This window comes from Leishmania major, chromosome 33, assembly GCF_000002725.2.
Source record: "Leishmania major strain Friedlin complete genome, chromosome 33".
Lineage (NCBI taxonomy): Eukaryota > Euglenozoa > Kinetoplastea > Trypanosomatida > Trypanosomatidae > Leishmania > Leishmania major.
In genome coordinates this window covers 1-26525 of record NC_007285.2, presented here as the reverse complement: position 1 = coordinate 26525, position 26525 = coordinate 1, and the positions used below count along the sequence as shown (strand labels likewise).

The 26525-nt window shown below is 58.8% G+C and overlaps 11 protein-coding genes across 11 annotated transcripts; all 11 read left to right on the top strand.

The window, feature by feature from the left end:
- Positions 1 to 358: 358 nt before the first annotated feature.
- Positions 359 to 1417, top strand: LMJF_33_0110 (conserved hypothetical protein; the record flags this gene model as incomplete). The annotated part of the gene is made up of 1 exon (XM_001685684.1): positions 359 to 1417. The coding sequence occupies one exon, from the start codon at positions 359 to 361 to the stop codon at positions 1415 to 1417; it is 1059 nt and encodes a 352-aa protein (XP_001685736.1).
- A 2664-nt stretch (positions 1418 to 4081) lies between these two features.
- LMJF_33_0100 (conserved hypothetical protein) lies at positions 4082 to 5074 on the top strand (the record flags this gene model as incomplete). Its single annotated transcript, XM_001685683.1, has 1 exon — positions 4082 to 5074. The coding sequence occupies one exon, from the start codon at positions 4082 to 4084 to the stop codon at positions 5072 to 5074; it is 993 nt and encodes a 330-aa protein (XP_001685735.1).
- A 1212-nt stretch (positions 5075 to 6286) lies between these two features.
- Positions 6287 to 8131, top strand: LMJF_33_0090 (conserved hypothetical protein; the record flags this gene model as incomplete). The annotated part of the gene is made up of 1 exon (XM_001685682.1): positions 6287 to 8131. One exon carries the CDS (start codon positions 6287 to 6289, stop codon positions 8129 to 8131), a length of 1845 nt encoding a protein of 614 aa, XP_001685734.1.
- Positions 8132 to 8702: 571 nt separating this feature from the next.
- LMJF_33_0080 (conserved hypothetical protein) lies at positions 8703 to 9254 on the top strand (the record flags this gene model as incomplete). Its single annotated transcript, XM_001685681.1, has 1 exon — positions 8703 to 9254. One exon carries the CDS (start codon positions 8703 to 8705, stop codon positions 9252 to 9254), a length of 552 nt encoding a protein of 183 aa, XP_001685733.1.
- An 809-nt stretch (positions 9255 to 10063) lies between these two features.
- LMJF_33_0070 (conserved hypothetical protein) lies at positions 10064 to 12151 on the top strand (the record flags this gene model as incomplete). Its single annotated transcript, XM_001685680.1, has 1 exon — positions 10064 to 12151. One exon carries the CDS (start codon positions 10064 to 10066, stop codon positions 12149 to 12151), a length of 2088 nt encoding a protein of 695 aa, XP_001685732.1.
- Positions 12152 to 12814: 663 nt separating this feature from the next.
- Positions 12815 to 14125, top strand: LMJF_33_0060 (conserved hypothetical protein; the record flags this gene model as incomplete). The annotated part of the gene is made up of 1 exon (XM_001685679.1): positions 12815 to 14125. The coding sequence occupies one exon, from the start codon at positions 12815 to 12817 to the stop codon at positions 14123 to 14125; it is 1311 nt and encodes a 436-aa protein (XP_001685731.1).
- A 581-nt stretch (positions 14126 to 14706) lies between these two features.
- On the top strand, positions 14707 to 15405 carry LMJF_33_0050 (conserved hypothetical protein; the record flags this gene model as incomplete). Its single annotated transcript, XM_001685678.1, has 1 exon — positions 14707 to 15405. The coding sequence occupies one exon, from the start codon at positions 14707 to 14709 to the stop codon at positions 15403 to 15405; it is 699 nt and encodes a 232-aa protein (XP_001685730.1).
- A 744-nt stretch (positions 15406 to 16149) lies between these two features.
- On the top strand, positions 16150 to 17712 carry LMJF_33_0040 (conserved hypothetical protein; the record flags this gene model as incomplete). Its single annotated transcript, XM_001685677.1, has 1 exon — positions 16150 to 17712. One exon carries the CDS (start codon positions 16150 to 16152, stop codon positions 17710 to 17712), a length of 1563 nt encoding a protein of 520 aa, XP_001685729.1.
- Positions 17713 to 18839: 1127 nt separating this feature from the next.
- Positions 18840 to 20510, top strand: LMJF_33_0030 (conserved hypothetical protein; the record flags this gene model as incomplete). Its single annotated transcript, XM_001685676.1, has 1 exon — positions 18840 to 20510. One exon carries the CDS (start codon positions 18840 to 18842, stop codon positions 20508 to 20510), a length of 1671 nt encoding a protein of 556 aa, XP_001685728.1.
- A 598-nt stretch (positions 20511 to 21108) lies between these two features.
- LMJF_33_0020 (conserved hypothetical protein) lies at positions 21109 to 21438 on the top strand (the record flags this gene model as incomplete). The annotated part of the gene is made up of 1 exon (XM_001685675.1): positions 21109 to 21438. The coding sequence occupies one exon, from the start codon at positions 21109 to 21111 to the stop codon at positions 21436 to 21438; it is 330 nt and encodes a 109-aa protein (XP_001685727.1).
- A 541-nt stretch (positions 21439 to 21979) lies between these two features.
- On the top strand, positions 21980 to 24448 carry LMJF_33_0010 (conserved hypothetical protein; the record flags this gene model as incomplete). Its single annotated transcript, XM_001685674.1, has 1 exon — positions 21980 to 24448. One exon carries the CDS (start codon positions 21980 to 21982, stop codon positions 24446 to 24448), a length of 2469 nt encoding a protein of 822 aa, XP_001685726.1.
- Positions 24449 to 26525: the final 2077 nt, after the last annotated feature.

Here is a 26525-nt window from a genome sequence, read left to right as displayed (position 1 = left end):
GTGTGTCCCGTCATCCTCATCTGTCGTACAGGTTCTCACTGATCATCTCCGCCACCGTTCCTTAAGGGTTCGGCGTTTCGCTCGATGGTGGGTACATCAGCGTGGCAAAGTCCTCTATGCAGCCGAGCGGCACCACCTGTGCGTCTCGGGGTGACCCTTGGACGGGCATAATGCTGGTGTAATTCCTCTTGTACGTGTACCTATCCCTCCTCATCCTTGTCCCCTTTTACCGTTGTCGAAACGAACCAGTGTTAGGAATAGCCCAGAGGCTGTGCAACTAGGGCTTCCTGCGCCCGCGCATTGTCGTTCTCCTTTTACTAACCGGCTCTGCAACCACTAGGGCTCTGTCATTACAGGCATGATGGAAGTTCGGTGCAAGACAGCCGTGAACACGCGCGCCAGCTTGGCTTCACGGTTGCCCAAGATACGTGAGGAGGCGCCAGGGACGAGCGCCTCGCTCCATCGAAAAATCGAAACAACCTACGACGCGGCGTACGCTGCGCGTCCGGCAAGTTGCCTTACCAATACCCATAGTGCTCACACCACCACGGAGTGCGCTGTGGCAGCGGACGGTGCCGCTCTCGCAAACGGGGAGCAGACCTACATCCTGCACCATCATCCGACCTCCGCCTGGGAGTCGACGTCCCACGCTGCCGCGCGCAATCTGCAGGCGGAGAGGCCGCTTGACTTCTACGCATCGGCTCGCAAAATCGAGCGTGAGGACGATGACCGGCGCGGCGGTCTGGTGGGTCGCATGCAACGTTCGCTCGACATCCGTACCAAGCGTGCTGAGGATGCTAGACTGCACCCACCCACTCCCACCTACCACACGATCGAGCCGCGATCGATGCCAGCCGCGATGGTACATGAGAAATTTGGTGTGAAGAGCAACTACTTGGACATTGTAGAGTGCACCCAGCTGAAGCCAGAAACGGAGGAGCAGATCGGCTACGACACCGCCCCTCTGACGAGACTTCCCGGCACGACACTCTCACAAGAGCTGAAGGTGCAGAGTAAGGTCATCACACAAATGGGCACCTCAAACGAGTTGTTCCGCGGCACTCCCAAGTACCTGGCGGACGCGTCGGTCAGCTACATGGGGCACGTCCCCGTCGCACAACACAACGCGTCCTGCATCCATCATGGCGACGACACACGCCGGTTGTACGCCAAGTCCACCATGACCATGTCAGAGCACGGCGGGGGCGTCGACATTGCTGTCATCTCCTCTAACTTGGCCATTCGCCACCGCGGCGGTAAAAATGCCAGGGCTCCTCGTGCACTTGAACCGAAGACGACCGACGCCATCAATCAGACGGTGGAGGGGCGCATGCTGCAGCAGACACTCTACGGAACGCTTGAGCGCGAGCGGCGCATGAACATCCGCGACGACTCGCAAGGCCACCGCTACTTCTAGCCGGCACACTGACGCGCCAAAGGACCATGTATAGTACTCTGTTCCCCTCACCCTTGCCTTTAGCCACCATCGCTAACAGTGTAAACGGTGGCCGTGCTCTGTTTTCACCACGACAGGGATCCTGAGAGAACGAATTGTTTATACGCACACGCGCTTTCTCGTACGTGGGATGCCGGGTCGATCGTGCCGTTGATGATTTCGCTCTTTCCCATCGATGTTTTTCACTCTTCTGTTTGGGTCATGTGGAGAGCTCATTTCCGCGCTGCATTTTTTCGTTCGCATGCGTGTGTACGTGTCTCAGTGCTACCTCAACACTTCCTTCCCTTTTCTGGAGACGGCCATGTGTGCGCCATCGAGGCTGTACCGGTACGAAAAACTGCGATTCACCTTTCCATCAGGATGCCGGTCACCTCGTTGTGGCGTCGGGATGCGGTATCCATTCTGTGGAGCGACAAAAATCCGGCACCCTGCGCTTGAGAAGCGTTGCGGGGCTTTGGTGCTGGCGGACACGTTGGGGCCGTCGCTTTGCCGAGCAGGTGCGGATGCAGAAGATGGTGGAGCGCCCTCGCCGCCACAGACTCATGGCAACGCCTTGCCTGTCGCGGTACACGCGGGAAGGCGATGCAGACCTCTCCCCTCTTCGGTGATGTCGACGGGAATAGAGGCCGAGGACAGCGGTCTCTCCAGACAAGAAGGTCGCTCTGAAGCAGGTCCGCTTATGGGGAAACGCGAGCGCTGCGTGCACGCGCTGTCCGCTGCAGCGGGCATGGTGTATCACATCCAGGCGCGGCATCCAGGGGCGAGAAGAGCACGGGCGATAGGCGAGAAAGGTGCGCAGGGGATGCACAGGGATGGGCGCCACAGTGCATGTGTGCGACGCATGCGGCATCACCTACGTCCGACTGGGTGGGCTGGTGCGGCGGTGGCGGCGGAAGCATGGCGAGAGCGCCGCGAGCCACGCCATGGAGTCATCTGGAGTCCACTGTGGAGGGTCTCCACCCGGCCTTGTGCCGGGGCTTGAAGCGAGTCAGGGAGAAGCACGGCAGACATGCTGGGAGAGTGCAGGGTCTCCGAGGGCCGTGGCCTGCGGCCTGCCGACTTCCTCCCTGAGCTCATTCGGCATGGCCGTGGACCACCCCCTGTTACCCGCACGCCGCACACCACCGGCTCCGCCCTCGAGCAGGACGCTGAGTGCGGCTCGCCTTGATCATGGCCGTGCCGTCCAGGCAGGCGGGCCTGGCGCCGCTCGCGCCGCACGCACGCGGGGGATGGAGCGGAGGAAGGACACGAGGCGCCCGCTAGACGCAGGCCCGGATGCGCCGGCAGAGGCCTCGCCGTAGACGGGGCGAGGGTTTCGCTGTGGTGCAGCAGAGGCCGGTGAGCTGTGTCTGCATGCGCGTACTCGTTGACTTGCTCCGGGTATAGAAGGAACACGCTGAGAACGCGAGAGCTTCCTGTCTTTGTATATATCCGTGCGCTCGCTCCTTGTCATGTATCCGAGTCGCGCCTGCGCGAATCTCGGCCCCAACTAGTCTCTTTATGCGACTACATTTTTGTACCGCTGTATCATTGATCCCTTAAGGGGGCTCCTGTTGAAGAGAAAAAAACGGCAAAATATGGTGGCGTCGATGGCCGTGCAGGCGGAAGTGGATGAGACAACGAGTACCCAGGCAACCTCTTTCTCTGTCTGTGCGGCACGGACTCCTCGGGCGGGTTTTTTGTTGTAGCATGTGTGGAGGCGGAGTTGCGAACGCTCTGCCGTTTTGCCAGTGCCGGTTGCATGGTGCGTGCTCCACGTTCTGGTGCTTGAACCGGTTTACTCAACGTCACCCTCACTTTTCCAGGGAAACGTGCATCGGAGTCTTAGGCATGAGAAGACGTGCTCGATTATCGACGCATGCGTACGCGGCGAGAAGGGCCGTGGTGCCCTGACACGCTTCAGCTTCTGTTCATTTATACTCCCTTCTCTGGCTCCAAAATTGTGCTCTCTGCTTTCTCTCTCTCTCTCTCGATCTTTCCACTTTCAACTCTTTTGTTTTGTATTGATGACGCCCAGTCACAGCAGCGGGCTTCGGGAGAACGCCTCTTCACCTCCAGAGGGGGTTTGTGGTATTCGCGAAGCAAGCCTCTCTCTCCTCACTCCTTGAAGGGGCGGTCTCGAATCGGCTTTCCAAGCACACGCTCATATGTCGAGCAGCGAGGATTTCTGTGTCTTGCCGCAATCCTCCCCTTCCCCTGCTTTGTGCACGACGCCTTCTCTTCATCTCTCCGCTCATCCACACAGGCACCGCCGGTCTGGGGTGGGGGGACGACGTGACCTGCTTGAAGGAGTCGTTTGTTCTCCGGCGCTTGTTTTTCAGGAGTACGCAGGGCTCACCGCTGTGGTTCACTGTTTTTCTCGGCTGACTTCTTTAGTCACACCCTCTCTCCTGCCCATTCGAGCAGCATTGTTTGTGTCTTAGGCGCCCTCTCCAGCCTTCCCGCCCTTACAGTGCAGCTCGGAGGAGCCACACCCCGCGACGACTTTTCGAAAACATCCCTTCTTGTGTGTCTCTCGCTTCCTTTCGATTTGGTCGCTGCGCCTTTCTGTGGACTCGGGATAGCAGCGTTTGCCCAATGCTGCTGTTTGTCGCGAAACTGTTCGTAGCGTGCTGGGTCACGCTGATGAGCTCCGTTGGGGTGTGGCTTCCTATTTTCTTTGCGCGCCGCGGGCGTGATGAGCGTGCAACCGCCTTGCTGGCAGCTAGAGCACGTGGACGCCGGCCGCATACGACGGCGACGCTTGCTACGACGAAGCTGTGGTTGTCGCTTGCCAACTTTGTTTCTGCCGGTATGCTGCTGACGATAGCGTTACTTCACTTTTTTCCAGAGGCGCTGGAGGTGGAATCGGGTGCCAGCCCCGACTCGGTGACGCTATGTGGCTGGATGCTTTTTGGCGTGCTGATCCCTGCCGTTCTCGAGCGATCTATAAAAGCTGGTGGTGCCCACAGCCATGGTGCGACGCTGGACATCGAGGAGGAGCACGCGCACGGCAGCGGCACTGGTAGCTCTGGTTCGACGTCGAAGCTGCTCATTTTATTGATGTGCTTCCATGGCATGACGGAGGGCCTCTTGCTCGGCTTTGAAAACAGTGCTGCTGCCTTGCTCAGCGCGACGGTGCCGCTTTCAGGGCACAAGTTCTGCGACGGACTCGTGATCGGCGTCTCAGTGGCGAAAGAGATGTACTCTGAGATGGAGGAAGATGCCGTGAGCGACGAGGCGGACGTTGAGCCGTGCATCAAGGCCAACCGCTCCTCGAATCGTTTCTGGCGGCTGCTGATTCAGGGCCCGGTCGGCGTGTGGCTTCTCCTTACGCCAATGACAGTGTTTTGCGTTGTCATGTGTGCCGCATTGTTGAACGGCGCAACAACAGCGGTGACGAGCGCTGGTTTCGACGCCGCGGCGCCGGCTGCGTCGTCGGTGCCTTCGATGGCAACCACAAGCTCATCGGTTTCGATTTTGGCAGCAGTGCAGGCGATAGGGAGCGGCTCCTTTGTGTATATTGGCCTCACTATCTTATGTAGCGAGAAGCTGAAGGGCATAGCAGCCAACGCAGCGCTGCTCACCGGTGTCGGGCTTACTGCTGCCCTGTTTTACACGACCCGTGGGTACCACTAGCAACGCATAATGGTTGTGTCTTGCCTCCTTGCACCCCGTCATCTGCTCGTCAGGCCCTCTGTCGGGTAACTGCTGCGATTTCCATCGCTTTAGCTCTTGCGGCGGTGTGTTCACCGTGGCTTACCTTGCAAAAAGTGCGTGTAGGTGGCCTTGTGTGCCACCACGCTACCCGCACCTCCAGTGCACACGCGTCGTCTTTCCGGCGACAGCGACGGGCACGGCTCACTCGGGTCACACCCCGTTGCTGCGGTGTAAAGGGGGGATGGGCGGTCGTGCATACGGGGCGGTACTCGTTTGAAGAGCAGGACTCATACAGGAGCACTGTTCAGTGAGCATCGCCGGCGTGGATGGGTTGTGCCTTAGTCGTTCCTCTGCACTTGTTCTCCTGACCCTTCCTTTTACCTTGGCCATCACCTCATCTTTTCCAGTGCCCATTCTCTTCGGCGCCCTCACCGTTATTATGATCCGGAGAAGTCGGTCGGCAAACGAGGATTAATGTCTGATGCGCATTCAAGTGCTTTCATAGACGGAAAAGGAGAAGGAAGGGTACGCGCGACGCTCCTTTCGTGAATTCTGAGAAGTCGCTCCGGGCGCAGGTGCATCTGTGAGCCTGTGGAAAGGCGGATTCTCGTCTCTTCGTCAGCCCGTGAGCTGCAAGACACGTCGGCATCTTCAGGCAACGGCGCAAGGCGCACGCGCGCGCGTGGTCGCGGCGTCAACCGCACCCCATGCGTCGTGCCCTAACAAGTGCTCCCTGCGTATTGTCTTGCGCTGGCTAGCAACCGCTTCGTCAGTATGCACCTAGCATCGCTGATGGGGCGGTTCTTCCACTGGAAGGTCCTATCCCCTCAGAAGGGTGCGAACGGTCTGCGTCGGTGGGGGCGACCAGCTGACATGCGAACTGCTTCGGCCACCTTCGTGCCATGCAGCGAACTCTCCGTTAGCTCGTGTGCTGTCATTCCCTGTAGATATGGGTCATGCCCCGTCGCAGAGAAAGCCGCTTGCCTGCGCGGCTCTCTCTCCACCACTGTTCACAGGAGCAGAAGCATCACACGTCTGGCTGGACGGAGTAGCTCTCCTTCCCTGGCGGTTGTGTCCAGTGCCCGTTGCATGACCTCCTCCTCAGACAAGAATGGCATGTGCACGTCAGCGCGTCGGCGGGAGTGGTACAGACGTCAACTGGACGCGCAGACTCTGTGCCCGCTGGATGTGATGCCGCTGGCTCAGCGCACGGAGTGGCGTCCGAGACCTACGGTGCCGATAGAGCATAACAGCACTCTCAGCACAGGCTGCCAACCTGCCGCCATCACAGACGTGTTTTTCAGCTGTTGCGCGTCGCCTCTCTGCCAGGAGTCAGCGCTGCTTTCCATCTTCAAGCAGCTCAGTGCCGATCAACAGTGCGATATTCTCTCTATGATTCTGACGAGTGCAACATCTTTTTCAAAACCGCAGCTTGCCAGCTACGTGGAGGAGGCCCTCCAAAACGATTCATTTTTGCCGGTACATTGGGTGCGTCTTGCCACAAATCTACCAGGAATCAGTCATGTGCCACCATTGCCTTGGGTGCGTATCACAGAGCGTGTGCTGTGCTCCTCCGCAGCCCCCTTCTCGTCTCGCGATGACGCCTGGACGTTCATCGCGCGCGTGCTGGGCTGCATGGAGGATGGGGGCATCCCAAGGGACACGATCGCGCAATGCCTTGAGAGGTGCGGTCTTTTCTATGAAGCGTGCGCGTACGCTTCATCGTCGTCCAACTTTGTCCCACCACCGACGCGCCTGGTGCCGGATGGAGGGTGGGGGTACGGTGACGTGATACACTCTATGTGCGCGCTGCCTGAGCCACCAATGCGGTGGTTTTCTGCAACACGCAGCGGCATGCCTCCTGTTCTGCGTCGCTACTCGACGCTTGTCTTGCTACGATCGGTTGTGCGGAAGTGGGGTGTGACGGACAACGGCCACAACGACCGCTGGCGGACTTTTGCTGAAGCGTACATGACGACGCTGGAGGCTGCCAGCGCCGTGCACTTCCTCTTCGGCGAAGGAAACGCTGTTACTGGGCGCTTCCTTCTGCCACACTGTCACACGCAGCAACAAATCGCCACGGTAATCCGCTACACATGTCGGGTCGGCGTAGCCCTGGCCCTCGCGGGTTTGACGCGTTCCGTGGAGCTGCTCACGGCACACCGCAGCCTCGCACACGTCCACCTAACGCACCGCAGGACGGGGCAAAAGGCGCACTGGCTCTTCTGGGCGCAGGCGGAGCGCTCCAGTGCTGCGCTTTCCAGCTGTGACGTGTCAGACAGCACCGCAGTAGCGCTCTTTTCACCAACGTTCTTCTTCGGCATCCATGATCGTGGCGTGCTGCGTCGGTGCCTGCGTGAGGTCCTCGCCACCGGTGCGCTTGCGAAGGGTGATCGCTCTCTCGCACGCCTGTTTTCTGCGATCCCCGTGTCTGCCGTCGAGCACGCTGTGAAATTGCTAGGAACTGTAGAGAGCGACGCTCTCTCCTGGTGGGCGTCACTTTACACAGAGGCCGGCAACTTTGAAGGTGCATTTGCGGTACTGGAGGCGACGGCAGCGCGTGGGTGTCTGCCACACATGGGCGTGCTGGTGATGCTACTTGAGGCACTGCGAGACGATCGCCAGAACTTTCTGCGGGCCGTTGCGCTACTGCGTTCTTCGTTCTCACAAGTGTCGGAGACTGTTCTACGTGCGTTTGTTGAACGGACAGCCGCGGGCATCACCCATACCACGCCCCTCGCGCTTTCCACGAGGCAAGCGATGCAGGCGTTGAATACATTGGACCTGATGAGCGCGGCGCACCGTCCCGCCACTACTCCAGACGCCACCACCGATGACGCTTCAAGCACAACAGCACCCCTGCTCGCGTTTGCTGAGGTGGCTGATAGCTTGAAGATGCCAATACCGCTGCACGTTGGTGCGATAGAGGGTCTTATTGCAGCGAGCTTGAAGCTTGACTACGATGTCTCGTTGACAGTGGACGTGGTGTCTGCCAGCGGCGAGTGCTGTTGGTCGTGGACATCGACGCCTGAGTGAGACAGGGACTCGTCGTAGGAGGCGTGCGCGCAGCTGAGCCTTACCGCAATCCATCAACCGTTCGCGTCGCTTTTTGTGTCTGCGCGTGCGTGCCTTCCGAGCGCCTGTTTGCTGGTGCGTATCACGCACAACTTCCTTGATGTTTGCGTCCGTAGTATGTGAGGCACGTCTCAGCACACCGCACCTTTCCCCCATTCGAAGGACAACACCGAAAAAAAGTTGTCTGCTCGCCTGCATGCATGCGAAAGCATCACACACAAGAAAAAACGTTTTCGTATCTTCAATCGAGGCTGGTGACTCGCGAAGCTCGTTCTCAGGACGCGCTCGACCCCCCCCCCCTCCCCCTTCTCTCCCACTGACATGCGCAGTGAACTTTCTCTCAGCTGTGTTGACACTTTTGGGGTGCTCACCTGTCGCCGCTTTGTCTCGCTTCTATTCTCGGTTGCTCTTCTCTGCGCTTTGCAAGCCGGCTGTCACTCGAAACCGTTGCTTATCGTCATCCCTCGCTAACGGCGTCTCCCAGCGAGGAGCAAGCTCGACGCGATTTGGTCGACTAATGCAGCAAGGAATAATGCGGCCCTCGGCCCTCTGCCTCGGCGGCTTCACGATGAAGTACAAGAGGGGCACCGGTCTCTGGGACGAGGATCACGTGAACGACTTCGACGCGAACAAGTACCTGTCCGCGCGGTCGACGATGCGGTGGTACTATGGGATGGAGCGGCTGCAGACGCGCAACAACATGAATGCCCGCCGCGCCACACAGAGTTACAACAACAACATGGGCCTTCATCATAGCGGCCGCGGTGCCTTCGAGCGTGAGCTCGAGCGCCGCGGCATTCAGGTAGACAAGTATCCTCTGACGACAACCACCGGCGCTGCTCGGGTGGCGGAGATGGTGCTGCTGCGGCGCCAAGAACTCGAAGCGCACGCAAAGAAAGCTATGGAATCTCAGCGGCAGGCGCGGCGTCGCGACGCCCCGTCTGAATGGTACGACGAAACTGAAGGACCACTAAATCCACGGTTCCTCGCGAGCATGCAGAGCAACTACACTCAGGTTATCACAGAGTTGCCTAGCTCCCCCGTTACTGGGCGTCGTGAACTGCCTGGCGCGTCTTTCGCTTAGTGTCGGTGGGGGAGAGGTGAATGCGTGTCATTCGGACACCTATGATGGTGCTTTATTTTCTTCTCGTGTCGCCCTTTGCCGCTTCGATATCCGTGTCCTTTGAAGAAAAGCAGCAGTCCACTCCGGGGTGAAGCGCCAAAAGGGGGCGCCGGTATGGAGAGGCGCGCGCATGCCGCTGTGGCGTGGCGTCGCACCTGCATTTGTGCGTCACCTAAAATGGGAAAACCACGAGCATAACATGAGTTGCTAGCATTTCAGCGTGGTGTATCGGTGCCGCTCTTCCCCCGCATACACACACACACACACGCACACACACACACACACACACGCACGTCAGCGTGTGTGCATTTGCGCGGGAGAGATTGTCTCGGTGGTGGTGGTCGTGGAGGGGGGAGAGGAAAAAAAGTGAGCCGCGATGCTCCTCATCTCTCTCTCTCCCGCGTGCCCTGGTAGCTCTTCCAGCAGACGGAAAAGCCAACTGGGCCGTCGTACCGGCGCGTTGCGTGCCGTTTGCGGCCCACTCTGCCTTTGACCATTCTCTTCTTGCGTGATGACCGCACTGTCGAGTGTTCAAGGCATAGTGCATAGGGCCTCCTGTGTGTTTGCCTTGTCATTGGCGTGTCTCCGTGGCTACCACGCCCAAGTGTTGAACCTCGCGCTCTCACTGGCACACAAACGGCAGCGATTGGATCGCTTCCTGTGCTTTAGGCGCTCTTTCCGCCACATCTTTTTTTGCTGGCAGCTCTCTTTTTCTGCACCCTCCTCCTTCATCTCCACAGAAAGCTTTCTGAAAGGGCATTGACATCACCATGTCGGTCGCTCTTCCCTACGATGTACTGTTTTGCACCAGCGAGGATCCGCATCATCCTGTCTCAGAGCTGGGCGGATGCAATGGTGAGGTAAAGCCTGGATCGCCGATACCGGCTGGCTGGCAGAGCGCGCGCCACGGCAAGACGCCACAAACTTTAGTCATCCGCTTTCAGGGCAACGTGTGGTTGCAGCAGCTTCGCATTCTCTCCCATGAGGCAAAGATCGCGACGAAAGTGGAGGTGCGCGTTGCGAAGCTCTCCGAAGGCGACGACTGGGACAACCCACCGTCGTTCCGCAATGTGCGGTTTGTCAAGCTCGGTTCCGTGGACTTCAATAGCAACGAACAGTCGCACTTCAAGTCGAAGGAGCGCAAAACGGTCCACCTCAAAACGGAGGCCTATTTCCTCAAGCTACTCTTTGACCGACCTTTCGTCAACGCCTACAACACAGGGCATCAGGTCGGCATCTACTCTCTCGAGTGCAGCGGGTACCTCATCGAGCCGATCGCATTCCACGCTGATCGGTTGCCTGGAGTTGAGACACCGCCCCAGCGCCGCAGCTCGGCTACTCCGCCGACAAAGCAGGCAGCGATGAAGCGGCCGTCATCTGGCGCGCCACCGGCTTTGGTGTCGCTCGACGGCCAGCGCGCGAGAAGCGCGTCAAATGTGGACGGGGGTGGTGAGAAGTCGGTGCCCCTCGCCTCTTTGACGTCCCCGCCACAGGCTCGCTTGTCCTACGGCGTCTCGGCGCCCTCTCACGCGGCGCCGAGCGGGATCTTCCGCTCTGTCCGTATCCTCGAGTTTGAGGACTTCTTTCTGCGTCGCTCCGAAGAGCTGGTGTCACTCAAGGCGGAGGCGGTGGCGATTGAGGACTATCACGTCGCCGCCGAATGCCGCGACAAGCTGGCGCTGTTGAACAACCGGGCCAGGAAGATCTACGAACTTGAGCAAGACAAGGTGCAGGCCATCATTGACGAGCATTTCGACACCGCGCAGAAGTTGAAGATGCGCATGAACACACTGGTTGAGCAGCTGTTCGAAGAGACCTCTCTGCCCTCTCCGGCAGCGGAGCCACCCTCTGCCCGAAGCGGCGACCGAGTCTCCGGTGTCGCGAGCCACCCTCGGTATAATGCCAGCCTTCCCTCCACGCCTGTCTCCATGGCTGGTACGCCGCACGCCGATGAAGCTGTCGAGAATGTGAAGTCCCCCGCATCTGACGCGATCGAGGCGAACGAACAGGAAGGACAGGTAATCACCGTGGACACACTAGAGCCGCGCGAAAAGGCCGTCGCACATGCGATTCTCTCCTGCGCTGGGAGCGAAGAGGTCGCCTCCGTCGCACTCGCGAACCCTGGCTTCGACATCCAGTTTCTCATTGCCGCCGTCGGCAGCTTCACAGTGGCGTGCTTGTTTTCGCGCAGCTTCAAGCTGCGGGAGTCCGCCTTGATTGTGCTGACCGAGAAGATGGATACGCTGCCGTCTCCTGCGCAGGCTGTCGAGGATGCACTACTTCGCTTTCTAGACCTCAACGCGTACGGCCTTCAGGACCCCATCCCGAATGTGGTGTTCGCGGCGTGCACTTTTGTTCGCATGTGTCTCGACGACACATCCAAGTGCATCGGCGGTGTTCTCTCGCCTCTCGTTGCCCTCCTCCCGCGCCTCCTCACGCGATGCAGCGACAACCTTCAGCGCATCCGCGATGAGGCGCTCACCACCCTGACACTCTACGTGAAGACCCCCGCCATCCCGTCCAGCTCTATCCTGACAGCTGCGTTGATGGAGCCAACGGACAAGGAGAGGCGAAATCTGCTACTCAGCAATGCAAGGGCGCAGCTTGCGCGCTTGAGTTTGTTTCAGCTGCTTGTGGAAAAAGGTCGCCTACACGTGGACAGCGCCGGCTTCAATTCCGAGCAGGTGCTCCACAAACTACTTCTCCCCACGGTGAACCACCCCAACCCCGAGGTGCGCGATTTGGCCGTTTCCATTCTCGGAAAGCTCGTCGCCGGTCATCAGCTCGCTGTACGGGACAAGGACCTTGCAAAGATCACTCACGCAGGTATCCGCGAGACCATCGCGAGTAAGCGTTGAGCGACCCTGCGTATAGAAGGGGCAGGGGCTCATGTGGAGTGTGCTCCATTTTTTCACTGTTGGCCCGATACTGCGCGTAGCGGCAGCAGTTTGCGTTTGTATACACTTGCACGTCCAACCGACCGCTGTGTGTGGGAGGCACCTATGTACAATAGCATCAGCACAGCAGCGAATCATGTGACCCGGTTTCACTACCTTTCACTCTCAGCTCTCGCCGCTCGACGCCTTTGCCGGGCAAACTGACACAGGGCGACTTGTTGTAATCCGCTGCGTTTCAGCCACCACATGCGCGTACGAGACAGAACGAGTCTCTTTTGCCCTGGTCGACTGCTCCGATGTCTTGTTGTGCGTCTGTCTTGCTCCTTGCCACCCTGCATTACGTGTGCTGGACCTTGAGCTTACCGCGTCGCCGTGCTCTCTTCTGCTCCCGATCACCCCTTCGCGCTTGTGTTCACCACCGCGCGTGTCGTGACCAAAATTCTCACACATCTCATTTTCGCTTGCCTCTCACACTCCTGTCTTGGCACTGTGCTTCCCGCAGCGCAGCATACCGCTCTGCTGGTTGTTTCCGGTTACCCTTTCCACAGTCCCTGCGCAGAGCTGTACACCCGCGCGAACCTGTGCCCATCTCTCTCTTCCTGTGTTTGGTGCGTATCAGACAGCATGTCTTACCACGGTCCGAACCGCGAGGGCCTTGGCGAGGATCTTGAGGAGGCCGAGGAGGCCTTCATCGATCTCGAGGACCCCAACATTGAGATTCTCGACGAGGCTGCCCTGCCCGAGGAGGACGGCGACGATGCTTCTGATGTCGTCGATAATCATGCCGGGATGGATGTGCAGGACAGAGGCAACGAGGAGGAGGGTGAGGGTCTGCATCTCGGTGTCGAGGTGGAGGATCTGAACGCGGCCCCCGACTATGAGCCGGAGCACGACGACGCCTTCGCAACATTCGTGGCGCCGGCGAAAAAGCCTCTTCACGCCATCGCAGTGCACCCGCAGAACGAGCGCATCTTTGCTGTGGGCGGGGAAGGGGAGGAGGTGTACATCTTGGAGATGGACCACGCTGGCAAGGAGCCGGCGCTCAAGGCTACTCTCACGGGGCACACCGACACGGTTAGCCTTCTCTCCTTTTCCCCGAACGGGCAGTGGCTGGCCAGCGGCAGTCTCGATTCAAGCGTCGCTGTATGGTCGACAGAGACGTGGGAGCGCAAGCACACACTGGGCGATCTCTATGGCGAGATCATGACGCTCTTGTGGCACCCCTCCAGCCTCATCCTCGCCGCTGGCGCCGACGACGCGCAAGCCGCAATGTGGAACGTTGTCAAGGGTACTCTCATCATGTACTTTGTTGGCCACCGCGGCGCTGTTACCTGCACTGCCTGGTCACCAGACGTTAAGAAGCTGGTGACGGGCAGCAGTGACGGCACCGTTGCCGTTTTCAACCCCAAAACCGGGGATCAAGAGCTTTGCATATCGAAAGATCTCAGCCCCGACAATGCTGGCATCACAGCACTGCAATTTGTGAACGCCGACCAGTGCGTGGTGGGCTGCGAAGATGGCACGCTGCATGTGATATCGTTACGAAGTGGCAAGGTAGCGACGCACTTCGAGGATCTGCACGAGCAGGCCATCGAGTCGCTGGCCATAAACCGGAGCTCTCTGCTCCTCTTGACGGCCAGCTGTGACTGCCGCGTCATTGTGTGGAACGTGGCCGACTTCTCTCCTCGCGCGACAGTGGAGGTGGGTGAAAGCGTCATTCCCGCTTTGTGGTCTCACTCGAACCTGATCGCCGCTGGGTGCAGTGACGGCAACATCCGCGTATGGGACGGACGGTCCTCGGCGCAGGAGCCGCTAGCGTTGCTCATGGGCCACCGTCGCATGGTCCTCGGCCTTGTGACCACCTCGACCGTCCTCGCGAGCACAAGCGACGACGGCACCGCCAAATTCTACCGCTTCGCGGAGACGTTTCGGTAACGTCCCAGGGGTAAAGATCACTGCCGGCTTCCGATCGCGGGCACGGCCCGCCCCCTTTCCAGACGTTTAAGCTAACCTACCTTGTGTGCCTGCCTGCCCGTGTTGACTTTCCGTAGGGGAGCGCACGCAGCCAAAAACAAAAAGGATTGTCTGAAGTCGGAGCAGAGGGATGACACGTTTGTTGCAACGCGCAATAAACGATGACGTCTGAAGCGCTTGAACGTAAGCAATTCATTCGCAGGACGTGCGAGAGTCGCGCTTTAGTGGTTGTTCAGCACCCTCTTTCCTCCCTCTCCATCCTCTGCCTGCCCTGTGTGAACACCGACGACAGCCTCGGCTGCTGTTGTTTGCTTTTTTTTTTTCGTGTGACACTCCCTGTAGCGGCTGCTGGCCCGGTGTGAGACTGTGCGATGCGTCTTTCACGCATCGCGTTGCTTTCTCTCCCTCCCCTTTCCTAGTCCTTATTTACTGCGCCACTTTTCTGTCCTTATCTTCTCCATTTCATTTTTTCCTTCCGCCTCCCACGCGTGCAGGAAGCAGCTGACGCGTTGCCTACTATCGTACTTCGCGTGCAAGACGACATGGATGAATTCAGGCCAGATGACACAACTCAAATAGAGGAAGGGAGCGAATCGAATGCAGCCTTGCTGCAGCTTCAGGACGCGCTTGTGAGCGCGCTAACGGCGTCTGGGACACTTGGAAAGATACGGGCCCAACTGCGCGCCACCGCACTGGCGTTGATTCGCGGTGACGATGAGCTTCAAAACGCCGCTGTTGGTCCTTTCATACGGCCACGGACACTCACCACCCATGCCAAGGTAAGCCTGCTGCTGCTCCACGACTTTCTTCAGCACTACCATCTCCAGCAGACAGCTGGTGTGCTTGACGTGGAGAGTAGTGTGCATCTTCTTTTCAATGAGCGCTCCGTCCTTCTCGGTGATCTGGCCCGATTGCCGGGCGACGGGTCCCTGCTGGAGCGACTGGTTCGGCTGTACGAGCCGACGCGACAGATCCCGGCCGTCGGCCCGTCGGGTGCCACTGCCGTGACAACTGCTTCGCAGACCTCGGTCAGTATCCCGGCGGCAAAGCTACCAGCTTCTCCCGTTGCTTCCTCATCTAGCTCGGCTTCACAGGAGCAGACCGTCGCTATGGCACAACCGCAAGATGCGGATGTACAGTACGAACTTGACGCGTACGAGGACTCCATTCCCTTTTCCGACACTGAAGGCACCATCGATGGAAACGTCCACTGCGACGAAGTGGAGCGTCTCACGCAGTAACTAATGAGCTCCTTCTCTTTCTTTGACCGGCACGCTGTGTATGTTGCTGCTCTTCTCTGTGACGCGTGTAGCCGCAGTGCAGTGAACGTGGAAGTGAGTGGTGTGTGTGTGTGTGTGTGTGTGTGTGTGTGTGTGACGTTCCCTCTTTTTCCTCTGTCGCCTACCGCCAATTCGGTTTCTCGTTCGTATTATCTTGCGCCGATGTCTGCGTACTGCTCGCCAACGAGCTACCCAGGTGACTCACTGAATACAGCGAGTCGCCAACGCTCGTCAAGGACAAAATGCCACAACGCGTGCGGAGAAGGGAAATACGTCGAAAATGAGGATGTCCACAAGTGGCAAATAGTTTTTTTGCGAGAAAGAGGAGGGAGGGAGTTGAAGTGGTGATAGACTGTACTGAATCGAGTGTTGCAACCCGCTGGCGCAAGCGAAAACACCTTTTAAACACACTGGCTAGAATAGGTGGCGAAGCAGCGACTGGCCGCAACTCTATCTCTCGTTACACCCACTTTAGTCGCCTGAACCACACACGCACGCAAACACACGCGACTTCCTGTGCCATCCTCTACAAGTCGGTGAGGGTGTCCCACAGTCTCTGCTGACGGGTGTACCAACTTCCGCTCCTCCTCCCTCCCACTGCCTCTACTTTCCCTTTCTATTTCGCATTGCTTGCGATACACGAGAGAGTTGCCTGCTCCTGCAGGATTTGGCGTCGGCTCGCACCTCACCGAAGCACACGACACCATGCGGTGCGGTCGCATTCTGCGAGCGACTCGAGTGAACTCGGCCGCGTACAGGTGCTTTCTGCAGGCACTTCGCCAGTGCGGTGTGGAGTACGCTCCTGCTTTGCCAGAAAGCACGTCCGACAGCCTTTCGCATACGTCCGCCGCGCTGTTTTCGCCTCTCTTCACGACGCAGTTTGATGTGCACCAGCACCAGCTCACCACCTTGGGAGATGCTCTTGTCGATCGTTACCTGTCCAGCGCGGTGCTGAAGTACTGTTCCCGCCGCGGCATCACCCTCACCACCAACGCTGCCAGCGAGCTTAACGCTGTCCTTCACAATCACTTTGCTTTGCGCCTTTTTGCCAAGGAGTTGAACTTCGACGCGATGGGGCTCACTCGCGAAGAGGTTGATCCCGCGTCGAGCGACCCGTCTGCTGCACATTCTTTGCATTTCCTGGAGGCGGAAACGCCGCTGCTCAGGAGTCAGGACGTCGCGGGAACGTCGTACCAGGTTGCGCTGCTCCCTTGTGGGCAGAGCGCGCTTGGATGGAAGTTCTCGCACTTTGTCGGTGCCGTGCACCAGAGTTTGGGACTCGATGCAGCCACGCGCGTTCTGGAGCACGTGTACCAGCTGCATGATGAGCCGAACGTGCCGCGGCAAGCCTCCAGGTTGCTGCTCCGCGCACTTGAGCACTTTCCGGCGATGAATGTGGCAGAGGCGATCCTAGCAGTGCAAGGTTTATCAGTGCACTACACCACTCGATCACGCGTGCTGCCTGGCAACTCCGAGCAGTCTGCTGAGTCCACACGCGCAGCTCAAGCTGCGTCATCAGAGAGGCCACCACCAAGCCATGGAGTTGGCGTTGGCAGCAGCCGCGAAGGCGATGCTGATGAGCTTGCCTTTGTCGCAGGCTTTAGTCCAACTGGCACCAAGGCGAGGGATATTACTCTCGAGTCCCTCACTGGAGGCTCACCGCTGTCCAGTAGTCTGGCCAGTGGCCCTGGCCTGATGGATGCTGTGGATGTGTGGCGACGCCGCACACAAGAACTCGTAGGTCGACAGCTCGAACCTGCCCCCGAGGCGGCTGCGGCGCCGGCGTCTTCCACAGCAGCGACGGACGGCTGGCTGTCTGCGCAGGAGCGGGCGACCTACCAACGTGGACCAGCCTTTGCCGGCTGGGTGGAGGTTGCCTCGACCCCGTCCTTCGCCGACATCTACGGGACTTCCCAGCCAGAGGACGGCCGCATTGTGCGCCGCACAAAATTCAAAAAACAGGTGCGCGACCCCCGCTTTTACGACAAGATGTCCGACGCGCGGAATGGTGTGCCGTTCGACACAAATGGGGAGCCCCTGACGGAGTACCTCGACCGTTTTGCTACACCTCATCAGAGGATCTTCGAGGTGACAATGCAGTGCGGCGCCGGAGGCGAGCTGAAGCTCGTCGGCCGCGCCATCTCTACGCGCTACACCACTGCCCGGGAAAGTGCATGCCGGTCGTTTATCGGCGGCGTCCTCCACGACATCCTGACTCTTGCTGGCGCCACCGATGCGGCCGGCGCCGCCACTGGGCAGGATGCGTAATCACAGCCGCAACAGCTTTCTCTCTCTATAATGGCATTGCGTTTCCCGCTACTGTACTGTTTCTGCACGGTATGCAGGAGCACGGTCAAGCGCTGATGAAGGGTTGCGAATGCTATGATCTCATTCACTGGCATTGCAAAGGCTTTGAAGACAAAAAATGTGTCCATTCGCTGCCACACAACATGAGCCAAGCTCCGCTCGGCCCCCGGCGCGTCACAGGCCCCACATCGCCTGGCGCGAAGTAGTCTGAGACACGCACGCAAGCAAGCACTGCGCCGACCCAGTCGCCTGAGCACGGCCTCCGTCTCGAGCTGCGCCCACTCCTCCCCGCTCCGCGGGTCGCCGCACAGCCGCTCCCCCATCAAGCCAGTCGCCACCCCGGGTGCACCACCACCACCACCACCCTACACCTCGGGGTGACGCCCAGGCTGCCCCACCAGTAGGCAGTGCGATGGGCGCGTGGGATGCGCTCGAGCCATGCCGGCACCTCGGCCCATCGCGTGGGTGGCGCAAGCGTGCTCTCTGTCGCAGGTCGCTCCGACGCAACGCCGTCCAGGACCTGGCCACCGACATCCGCAGTGCCACGTCGCACCCACCTGCCTAGGCGGCAGGCGCTCGACCCTGCCACCACCAGCAATGGGCTCGGCATTTCGCAGGCACAGGAAGGGAGGGCTGCTTGGCTTCCCCCCCCCTCCCCGACAGAGCGAGTAGGGGTGTACTGAGCACCGAGATATCACGCACTGGGGTGTCCTACATCATCAGGGTGTGCGTAAAGAGTAAAGAAATAGAATATATAGTTTCGTTTGCGGGCGGTTGTCGACTATGACGCGCTTGTTGCATAACAGCTCTTCCGCGGGTGTGTCGCATATAGGGATACGAGTCCGCTTTAGCTTTAGCGTGCGTTGTCGTAGTGCGGCGAACTTAGGCTGCTGGTGCTCTCTTCCTGGTTTGCTGCGGCGACCTCCCTTGCTCCCTCGCCCACCCATCTTTTTTTGTCTGTGTCTTTCACTTCCTGTGCTCCGGTGTGGTCCTTGGGGGTTTCGTGTTTGATCCCATGGTTCGTTATTTTTTTGTTTGTTCGTGTCTTCGACGGTTACGGCCCTGAAGGCGGGCATTTTTCTTCGTGAATGTTATGGTGCAAGGACACGTTTGAAGAGCAGTTCGACCCTAGCGAGTGTCGGCTTTTTCCCGTTCAACAACAGCTGTTCGATTTCGTGGACAAGGCCGGGGGCGGCTGCGATGGCGGATCCTCGAGGGCACCGCATTGGCTTTGCTTCTCTATCGAGTTCCCGTCAGCAAGCGAGGTATCACACCTCCTGTCGCGTCATGCGCCCACCAACTTATTTCGGCGGCGGCAAGAGTCCTCCAACGCCCTCGCCGCCCAGCGGAAGCGAGTGCGCGAAGACTTTTCTCTCCTCTACGGCGCTACACCACTGTCGCAGCAGAGCCGCATGTTTCTTGCCGCCACACTCGATGGTGTGCGGTCCATCTTGTCACGAATTGATCCTCGCCAGCTGCACCTGTACGAGATTATTCGCGAGGGAAGTCCATGTCATCTCTACCTGGACGTGGAGAGAGAATCGAATCATACGGCACTGCAGCATGTCATCGCGGTCGACGACGACTCGACGTCATCCTCCGTGGAGGAAGCCGACTCGCTCGTGCAGGTGGAGGAGGACGTCGGCGGCACCCGGCGCATCGTGTTTCAATGTTGCCAGAGCCGGTATCAGGAACTGCGTCGGCTCGCTGTGCGTGACCCGACTGACGTATGTGGATTAGACTGTCGTATCGAGCCGGATAATCGTAACACGTGCGACGTGTTGCTCAGCGCACTGAACTCCTTCGTGCGCGATCGGCACCCCTCGTGGGTTCCTCCAGGACTCCAAGCCGAGGGACCAGGAAGTGTCTTTGCAGATGCCTGGGTGCTGGAGTCTGTACCTCTCTCTGGCGCGGCAACCAAGTTCTCACAACACTACATTCTCAAGCTGCACGGCCGCATGTTCGAGTCTACCAACTCTGTGAAGGCGTTTGTGCGCGACTTTGTGGCGCACGTGCGCGAGCGAGCCGCGCACGATTCACAACTGCACGGTGCCCTCTTCTTTCACAAGCCCCCTGCATGGTATCCGGTGTTTCGCGAGCTACCACTTGATTATCCCCGTACCACCTTCCCCTACCTCCCGCGGCGGTGCGTGATTGACGAGGCTGTCTACTCCAAGAACCGAATGATGCGTTGCGTCGGGAGCTGTAAGCTCGGCAAGCAGAGTGTTTTGCTGCCGTATCGTCATTACGTTGCTGGCTCCTGTGTTGAATACTTTTCGAACTCTGCCAACGCCGCGTCGGTATCCTTGGATGTTTTTCTGAGCACCTTGATTGCTCATCGCTTCGCCAAGGACGTTGCACCCGTTTCCCTCATCAAGCTCACCGAAGAAATTGAAGCTCCCAAGAACACGCGAGCGTGTGCGCTGCCTGCGAGCGTCAGTGAGGGGACTGCCCCGGCAACGCTGCACACCGTCTCACTGGACGTCGACATCGCCCTGCTCACCTCCAGCTTGCAGAGAGCGTACTCGCAAGTCGCGAATCGCGCATGCACAGTAGCCCAGCCGCACAGCCTCCACGGCCGGTTTCTCAGCTTTTCTGTACGCGGGACGCGCTATTGCCAACATATCGGCCGTGAGCACAAGTCCAACAACGTCTACCTTGTGGTGGATACAGAGCGAATGACGTTTGTGCAAAAGTGCTTCGATCCGGACTGCGCGTCTTACCGATCACCACCCCGCCTTCTTGGTGGCACTCCGTAAACCACGCAGGGCCGGGCGGGCAGGTCGTGTTTTGGTCGCTCTTTCCACTGCATGGCACTTCGGCTGCTGCTGTGCGGTGTGGATCTCGCGTCGCCGCCAGTGCTCTGCCAGTTGACGGAGTAGAAAAGAAGGAATAGAAGGACGGAAATGAAAAAAAAAAGTTGCATGCCTTCTTGTCTGCCACAAGCAGTTGACGTGATACGACATTGCACACATAGTGGCTGTCTCCGTCTTTCCCACGGATGCACAGATACTCATGCGATCCATAAGGGTGGGGTGGGGTAGGGGGAATGGGGGGCGGCGGCGACAGACGCGGCGCCTTCCTTTGCTCTCTTCGCCGCTCATTCGATTCCCCATTCTCTTCTGTGTCTCCCTCGTGTACTCACAGGACTCCTCACCACCATCGTCCGACGTCTCTTGCGCTTACGTGCGTGTCACTCTTTGCGAGCTGTGGAGCAGGATTCCAATTGTTACAAGGGTATAGATACCTCTTTATTTCACCATCGACAGGGGACGCTGTGCGCTGTTTTCTGTTTGCTCCCGGTCCCGCGTCTGTGCCTGTCAGTCACCTGCTTTCACACCTGCAACCGCGTACACAATGGGCGAGGTTTTGGTCACCGCAACAACCATCTCGGGCGACACCGTCGCTCTCGACACCAGCGCCGAGAACGTCTACGGTTTTCAGCCCGGGCAGATTGTTCACTTCACGAAAAGCCTGCGGAATGGAAAGGTGGCTCTCATCCGCGGCATCAGCGAAGGGCTGCTCTGGTTTGCGGTGCTGCCAGATGTCGCCAGCGCAGCCAGTGAGCAGGCGCTGCAGGCGCCTGTCAGTACTGTGAGCTGCCGCGGAAAGGAGGAACTCATTCGTCAGTACGGGTGGATGGTGGATGATACAAGCAACCCATTTGCCGTGGCACCAGCGCTGTAGGACAAGCTGGACAGCACGAACTTTCACTGCTTGTGCTTGAATTTGCGCGTATGCCTCTTCTATTCCATGTGACCGCACTCTGGACTCCACGCGCATGTCTGAGCTCTGCAATGCGCCCTCGATACCACGCACGGTTGCCATGGACCTTTTCGTTTCGCATGGGTGAGGGGACAATATTCCCTTCACGGAAAAGAAACACCTGGCGTGTCATTCTGCGCGACCGCTGGTGTATGTGTCATGCGCGTCAGGTCCGTTGCTCTTTTTTCCCAGCCTTATCGCCCACTTTTATGGTTCCTGTTAAGCTCCGCTATCGCCATTGCACCCTCCTTGCTTTCCTCTCTCTTTCTCTATCTCTCCTTGGACGCAGCTGTGCAGGGTGCTCCGCACGCACGACCGAGAGAGAAGGAAAATACACACGAAAACGTGCCACGCCGACACCCCTTCACAACCGGCTCGCTTGCACGAGTAGTGTGATTCTTTCTTTTGCCCCTCTCGTTCTCGAGAGTCCACTCTTCTTCGATCGACCTCCCTGCGCGCAGCAATGAGACGCTGCACAGTGGCCCGCTACTACTGGTCGCGGTATCGCATACCGTCGCAGATGCCGAAGTTCGACGGACCGGCGCCCGTGGCAGCCCCACAAAACATGAATAGCACCAAGACCAACGAGTTCATCGACCCGATCGACGACAAATTTCCTGTTACCATCCGCGGCAATTTAGTGAGGCCCGACGTCCCGGAGGATCAGTACGTCGATAGCTGGTACGTGTGCACGTCCATGACGCACCACCTCGGCGACTTTCGGCCATGGAGTGCCAGCGCACCGGCCAACGCATACCGATTCCGCCCATACAACGAGTTCGACTCCAAAGGGCGCGAATACGTTGAACACCTGCGCAAATATAGCCGCTACACACCACAGGCGTCGCGAGGAAAGGGCGCCAACGGGTTTCCCTTCCGTGAGGCATTCTTGACAAAGATGAACACCGCTGAGACGGCCGCAGTAAACCCGACACGGGAAACGGTCATGACGCGCGCCGTTGCCGAGCGTCTGCATCACGCCCGGGTGCTCAGTCCGCTTGAGGTGCAGCGGGATGTCGGTCGTCTGGAGGAGCCCCTGCCATGCGCGGGCAAGATCCCAGCTGAGCGCTCCACCTTCCCCTTTCGCTGGAACACGGAGGATTGGTACGAGTACGAGGTAGCCAAGGCGCGCAACAAGCGCTTCGTTTTCGAGAACACGAATGACAACGGCGTCTGCGCGTCGGAAGTGACGTATCGCATTGTGCTGGAGGGGTTCTGGGACCACCACGTGATGAAACTTGCCGACGACGTCGTGATGTTTCTCAAGGATGTGGGACGCCAGGTGGTGGACGAAAAACTCAAGAGCGTGCGCGCGAGCCTTGAAAGCTTGTCGAGCGGTGGCGCCGTTGACCCGGAGCTGGTTGCGGCTTTTAATGCCTCGTTAAAGGGCCCCTTCGGTGGCGCTGACCGCTACGACGCAGACGAGGTGGCGCACTTTTTGCGCTCCGAGTTGGAACGGCTGGAGGAGCAGTGTGTGGGCCTCATCAACCGCGCCAATGTTCCCATACCGGGTACGTCTAACATCTACGATGCCAATGTGTCGTGGCCGCACGTGGAGAAGATGGAGCCGTGGACCCGGATGGCGGAGTTCTGGACGTCCTCCTCGGACACTTCCTTCACCGAGCTCGAGATGTCCACGGCGCACTACGAATTTCGCAAGTACTTCCGTGTCGTGGTGGTGAAAATGCCGTTTCAGAGCACAGAGTTCGAGCAGCGGATGTACGGCATCCGTCACTGGCTGCACCGCCAGACAAGCTGCGAGTTTCACACAACGTACAGACGCAACGTCGTACACGACAGCGCCGTCTTTCCAACGGAACATGACCCGGAGACGAAGCCGTCGCACGAGCACCACCGACTCTTCTCCTTTGCACTCGACTGGCAAAGCGCGCCAGTGGATTATCTGAGCGTCGAACTGGCCCGGGAGGGCGATAGTTGGTCATCGCTGGCGAAGCGACTCGGCTGCTCGGAGTCGGAGCTGAAGGCTGCCAATGGCGCGATGGAGGAGGTTGTCGCGGGCGTTGCAGTGAGCGTACCCGGAAGTGCGACGCGGCGCTTGACCAGCTTCAGCACCACACCGTCGGTCCTGCCACTGCAGCAAGGCGACGGCAAGCCGGCCATCACGTCTTGGCGGAGGGCGGCGGAGGTGCTCGGTTGCTCTGTCGAGGAGCTGCAGCAGGCAAACGGTGCGGCCGCTCTCACCTACATGGCCGCGGCAGAGTCCGGCGACGGCGCCTTCGATCCGGCTATCAAGGAGTTGGTGGTGCCGCACACGGCCACCGCCGCGTCGCCGGAGTCCTCGTTTGCGGCATTCGAACCTGTCTTTGAGGGCGACACCTGGACGTCCATCGCCGCGAGGCTGGGCTGCAGTGAGGCGGACCTGCGTGCCTGCAACGACGTTGATGGATCAGTGGCGGATGTCTCGTCGTGCGCGTCTGTGAGCGTGCCAGCGAGCGCGACGCGCCCGCGCCGTATCATACATCCTCAGCTTCGGCCTCAAGCCGCAACGGACGCCTTGCTGGCGCGAACGCTGGGTGAGCAGGCGGTCAGTGCCATGGGCGACATTCCCAGCCTTCCAGCAAACGCGCACAAGTTCCCGCATGAGTATCATACTCCCACCTCGCGCTTCCCCACGACGCCGCAGCAGTCGCCGGCAAGCGACAACTGGATCGCCTACACCGCCAAATATCTGGATAAGCAGCTCGCGCTCCAGGACGAGCCCGCTACGGTGTACAATGTCAACAAGCTGTGGCCGATGCAGCAGGTGCCCGGGAAGGTTGATCAGACCCCGTTTGAGGAGGATCAGACCTGGCTCATGCACCCGATCCCCGTGCACCAGATGCAGCAGCATCACCCAGAGAAGGACCTGCAGGACCTCCCGTTTGTGAATCACGAGCAGTTCCCACGATCGCTGGAGTGGACGGCACCGTAAGGAAGTGGCTGGAGGCGGGTGGGTGAGCATGTAGTTGCCCGTGGGCTCTTTGATGTTGCGTTCGTTCTTTCCGTGTGTGAGTGCGTGAGTCGGGCACGTTTAACGATGGTCGTGTTGAAGCTCAAACCGAATGACAGACGCCGCGGTGCTGTCACCACCGTACATCTCGCTTACCCCGTATAGGGAATCCAGCCCGGAGCACCTTTCTTACACGGCGCGGCCGGGGACATGTTTTCTTGGAGGATGCGCTCCGTCCCTGTTGCTGTCCTTCTTACTTTCTCCGTCGCTTCTCTCCCTCTCCCTCTACGAGCGTCTTCGCTCGCGTTGGGTGCGTTTCGCACACTGCACGAAAAGACACTGCATCATGGACAGCGCGCGTGCACTTGAGGGTCGGCGCACGGCGCTTTTTTTTGTGGACACGCAGACCACCATCACTGACGGGCATGTGCTGCATCAACTCATCGACTTTGCGGACTCGCTCGGCCTCGTCCTGCCCGTATGGATGTCGTACAACCTGTCGCTGAAAAGCGGACTTTGTCTTCGCCGCGGAACGGCGCCGGTGAACGTGTGGCACAGATTCTGTGGCAAATCGTTTTTTGCTGCGCCTGCAGCACACACTTTCCATATCATTGATCGGAGCGCGCTGCGTAACGCCGATCCGAGTGTCGTGTGCGACTTTATACTGACGCAAATGGATGCACCGATGCTCAAGTGGGTGGTTGCATGCCCTTCAATGTCGCCACGATTCCACTCAACCCTGATGCAGCCCGATAAGCGCATGCTATGGGTTCCCACGGAGCTGCGCTCCATAGTTCCGGTCTACAGAGATCGGCACGTTACTTTTCCACCTTTTGCGACCTTTGTGCACGTGGAGCAGCTAAGACCTGACAAAAAAATTGCACAGCTCATGAGCATGCTCTACTCAACGCCACGGTGTCCTTGACTGCTCTTCTCCTTTCCTCTCCCGTATGCAAGTGCGGTTCCTGCTATGTGTGCGTGTCTTTTAAGAAGTTCTCTCGTTCTTCCTTCCGACACCGCGTACGATCGAATGTACTGAGCGAAAGAGTCGACGTGCGTGGGAAGCGTCATCGACCGCATGGCGGTCGGCTAGAGGACAGATGCGCACTCACCGCGTACTCTCGCTTGAACTGACTAGCACGCCGGTCATCTAAGCATCCTGTCCGCTAGACCACTTTTAAAGTGACGCCAGTGACTTGAGAACGAGCCACGTGCAGACAGCAGAGTTGACCACGAGCGACATGCTCTCCTCTCTGAGCTGCACACGTCATGCCGCCCATTGTCACGTCCCGCTTTGTCCTTTGCGTTCCTCTTCACCTTCTTCTTTCGATCCGTGATAAAGGCACATTTGTTGCTCACCGCTCCGTTCCCTGACACAGGGCATGGCGTTCTCTGCACGCGGCGGGCGATCACCCAGGCCCTGAACAAAACATCCATCGCAGACTTTGCAAAAAAAAACAAGGAGTGCAGCGTTGCCGCTGATACAACTCCAAACCAACGACGCCGAGCACGAGCAGGAGAGTGGGGCAAAGCGCACTTGTGTGCTGGCCAGGTACGGATACTTGTACGTGCACGCGTGCTGGTTAGGGTTAGGGTTAGGGTTAGGGTTAGGGTTAGGGTTAGGGTTTATATCTCCACTGATTCCTTGCACAGCGACACCCTCTCCACCTGGACGGGTGCGTGACGGTGTACTACTGTACTGGTGTACGGGTGTGCTACTGTACTGGTTAGGGTTAGGGTTAGGGTTAGGGTTAGGGTTAGGGTTAGGGTTTATATCTCCACTGATTCCTTGCACAGCGACACCCTCTCCACCTGGACGGGTGCGTGACGGTGTACTACTGTACTGGTGTACGGGTGTGCTACTGTACTGGTTAGGGTTAGGGTTAGGGTTAGGGTTAGGGTTAGGGTTAGGGTTTATATCTCCACTGATTCCTTGCACAGCGACACCCTCTCCACCTGGACGGGTGCGTGACGGTGTACTACTGTACTGGTGTACGGGTGTGCTACTGTACTGGTTAGGGTTAGGGTTAGGGTTAGGGTTAGGGTTAGGGTTAGGTTA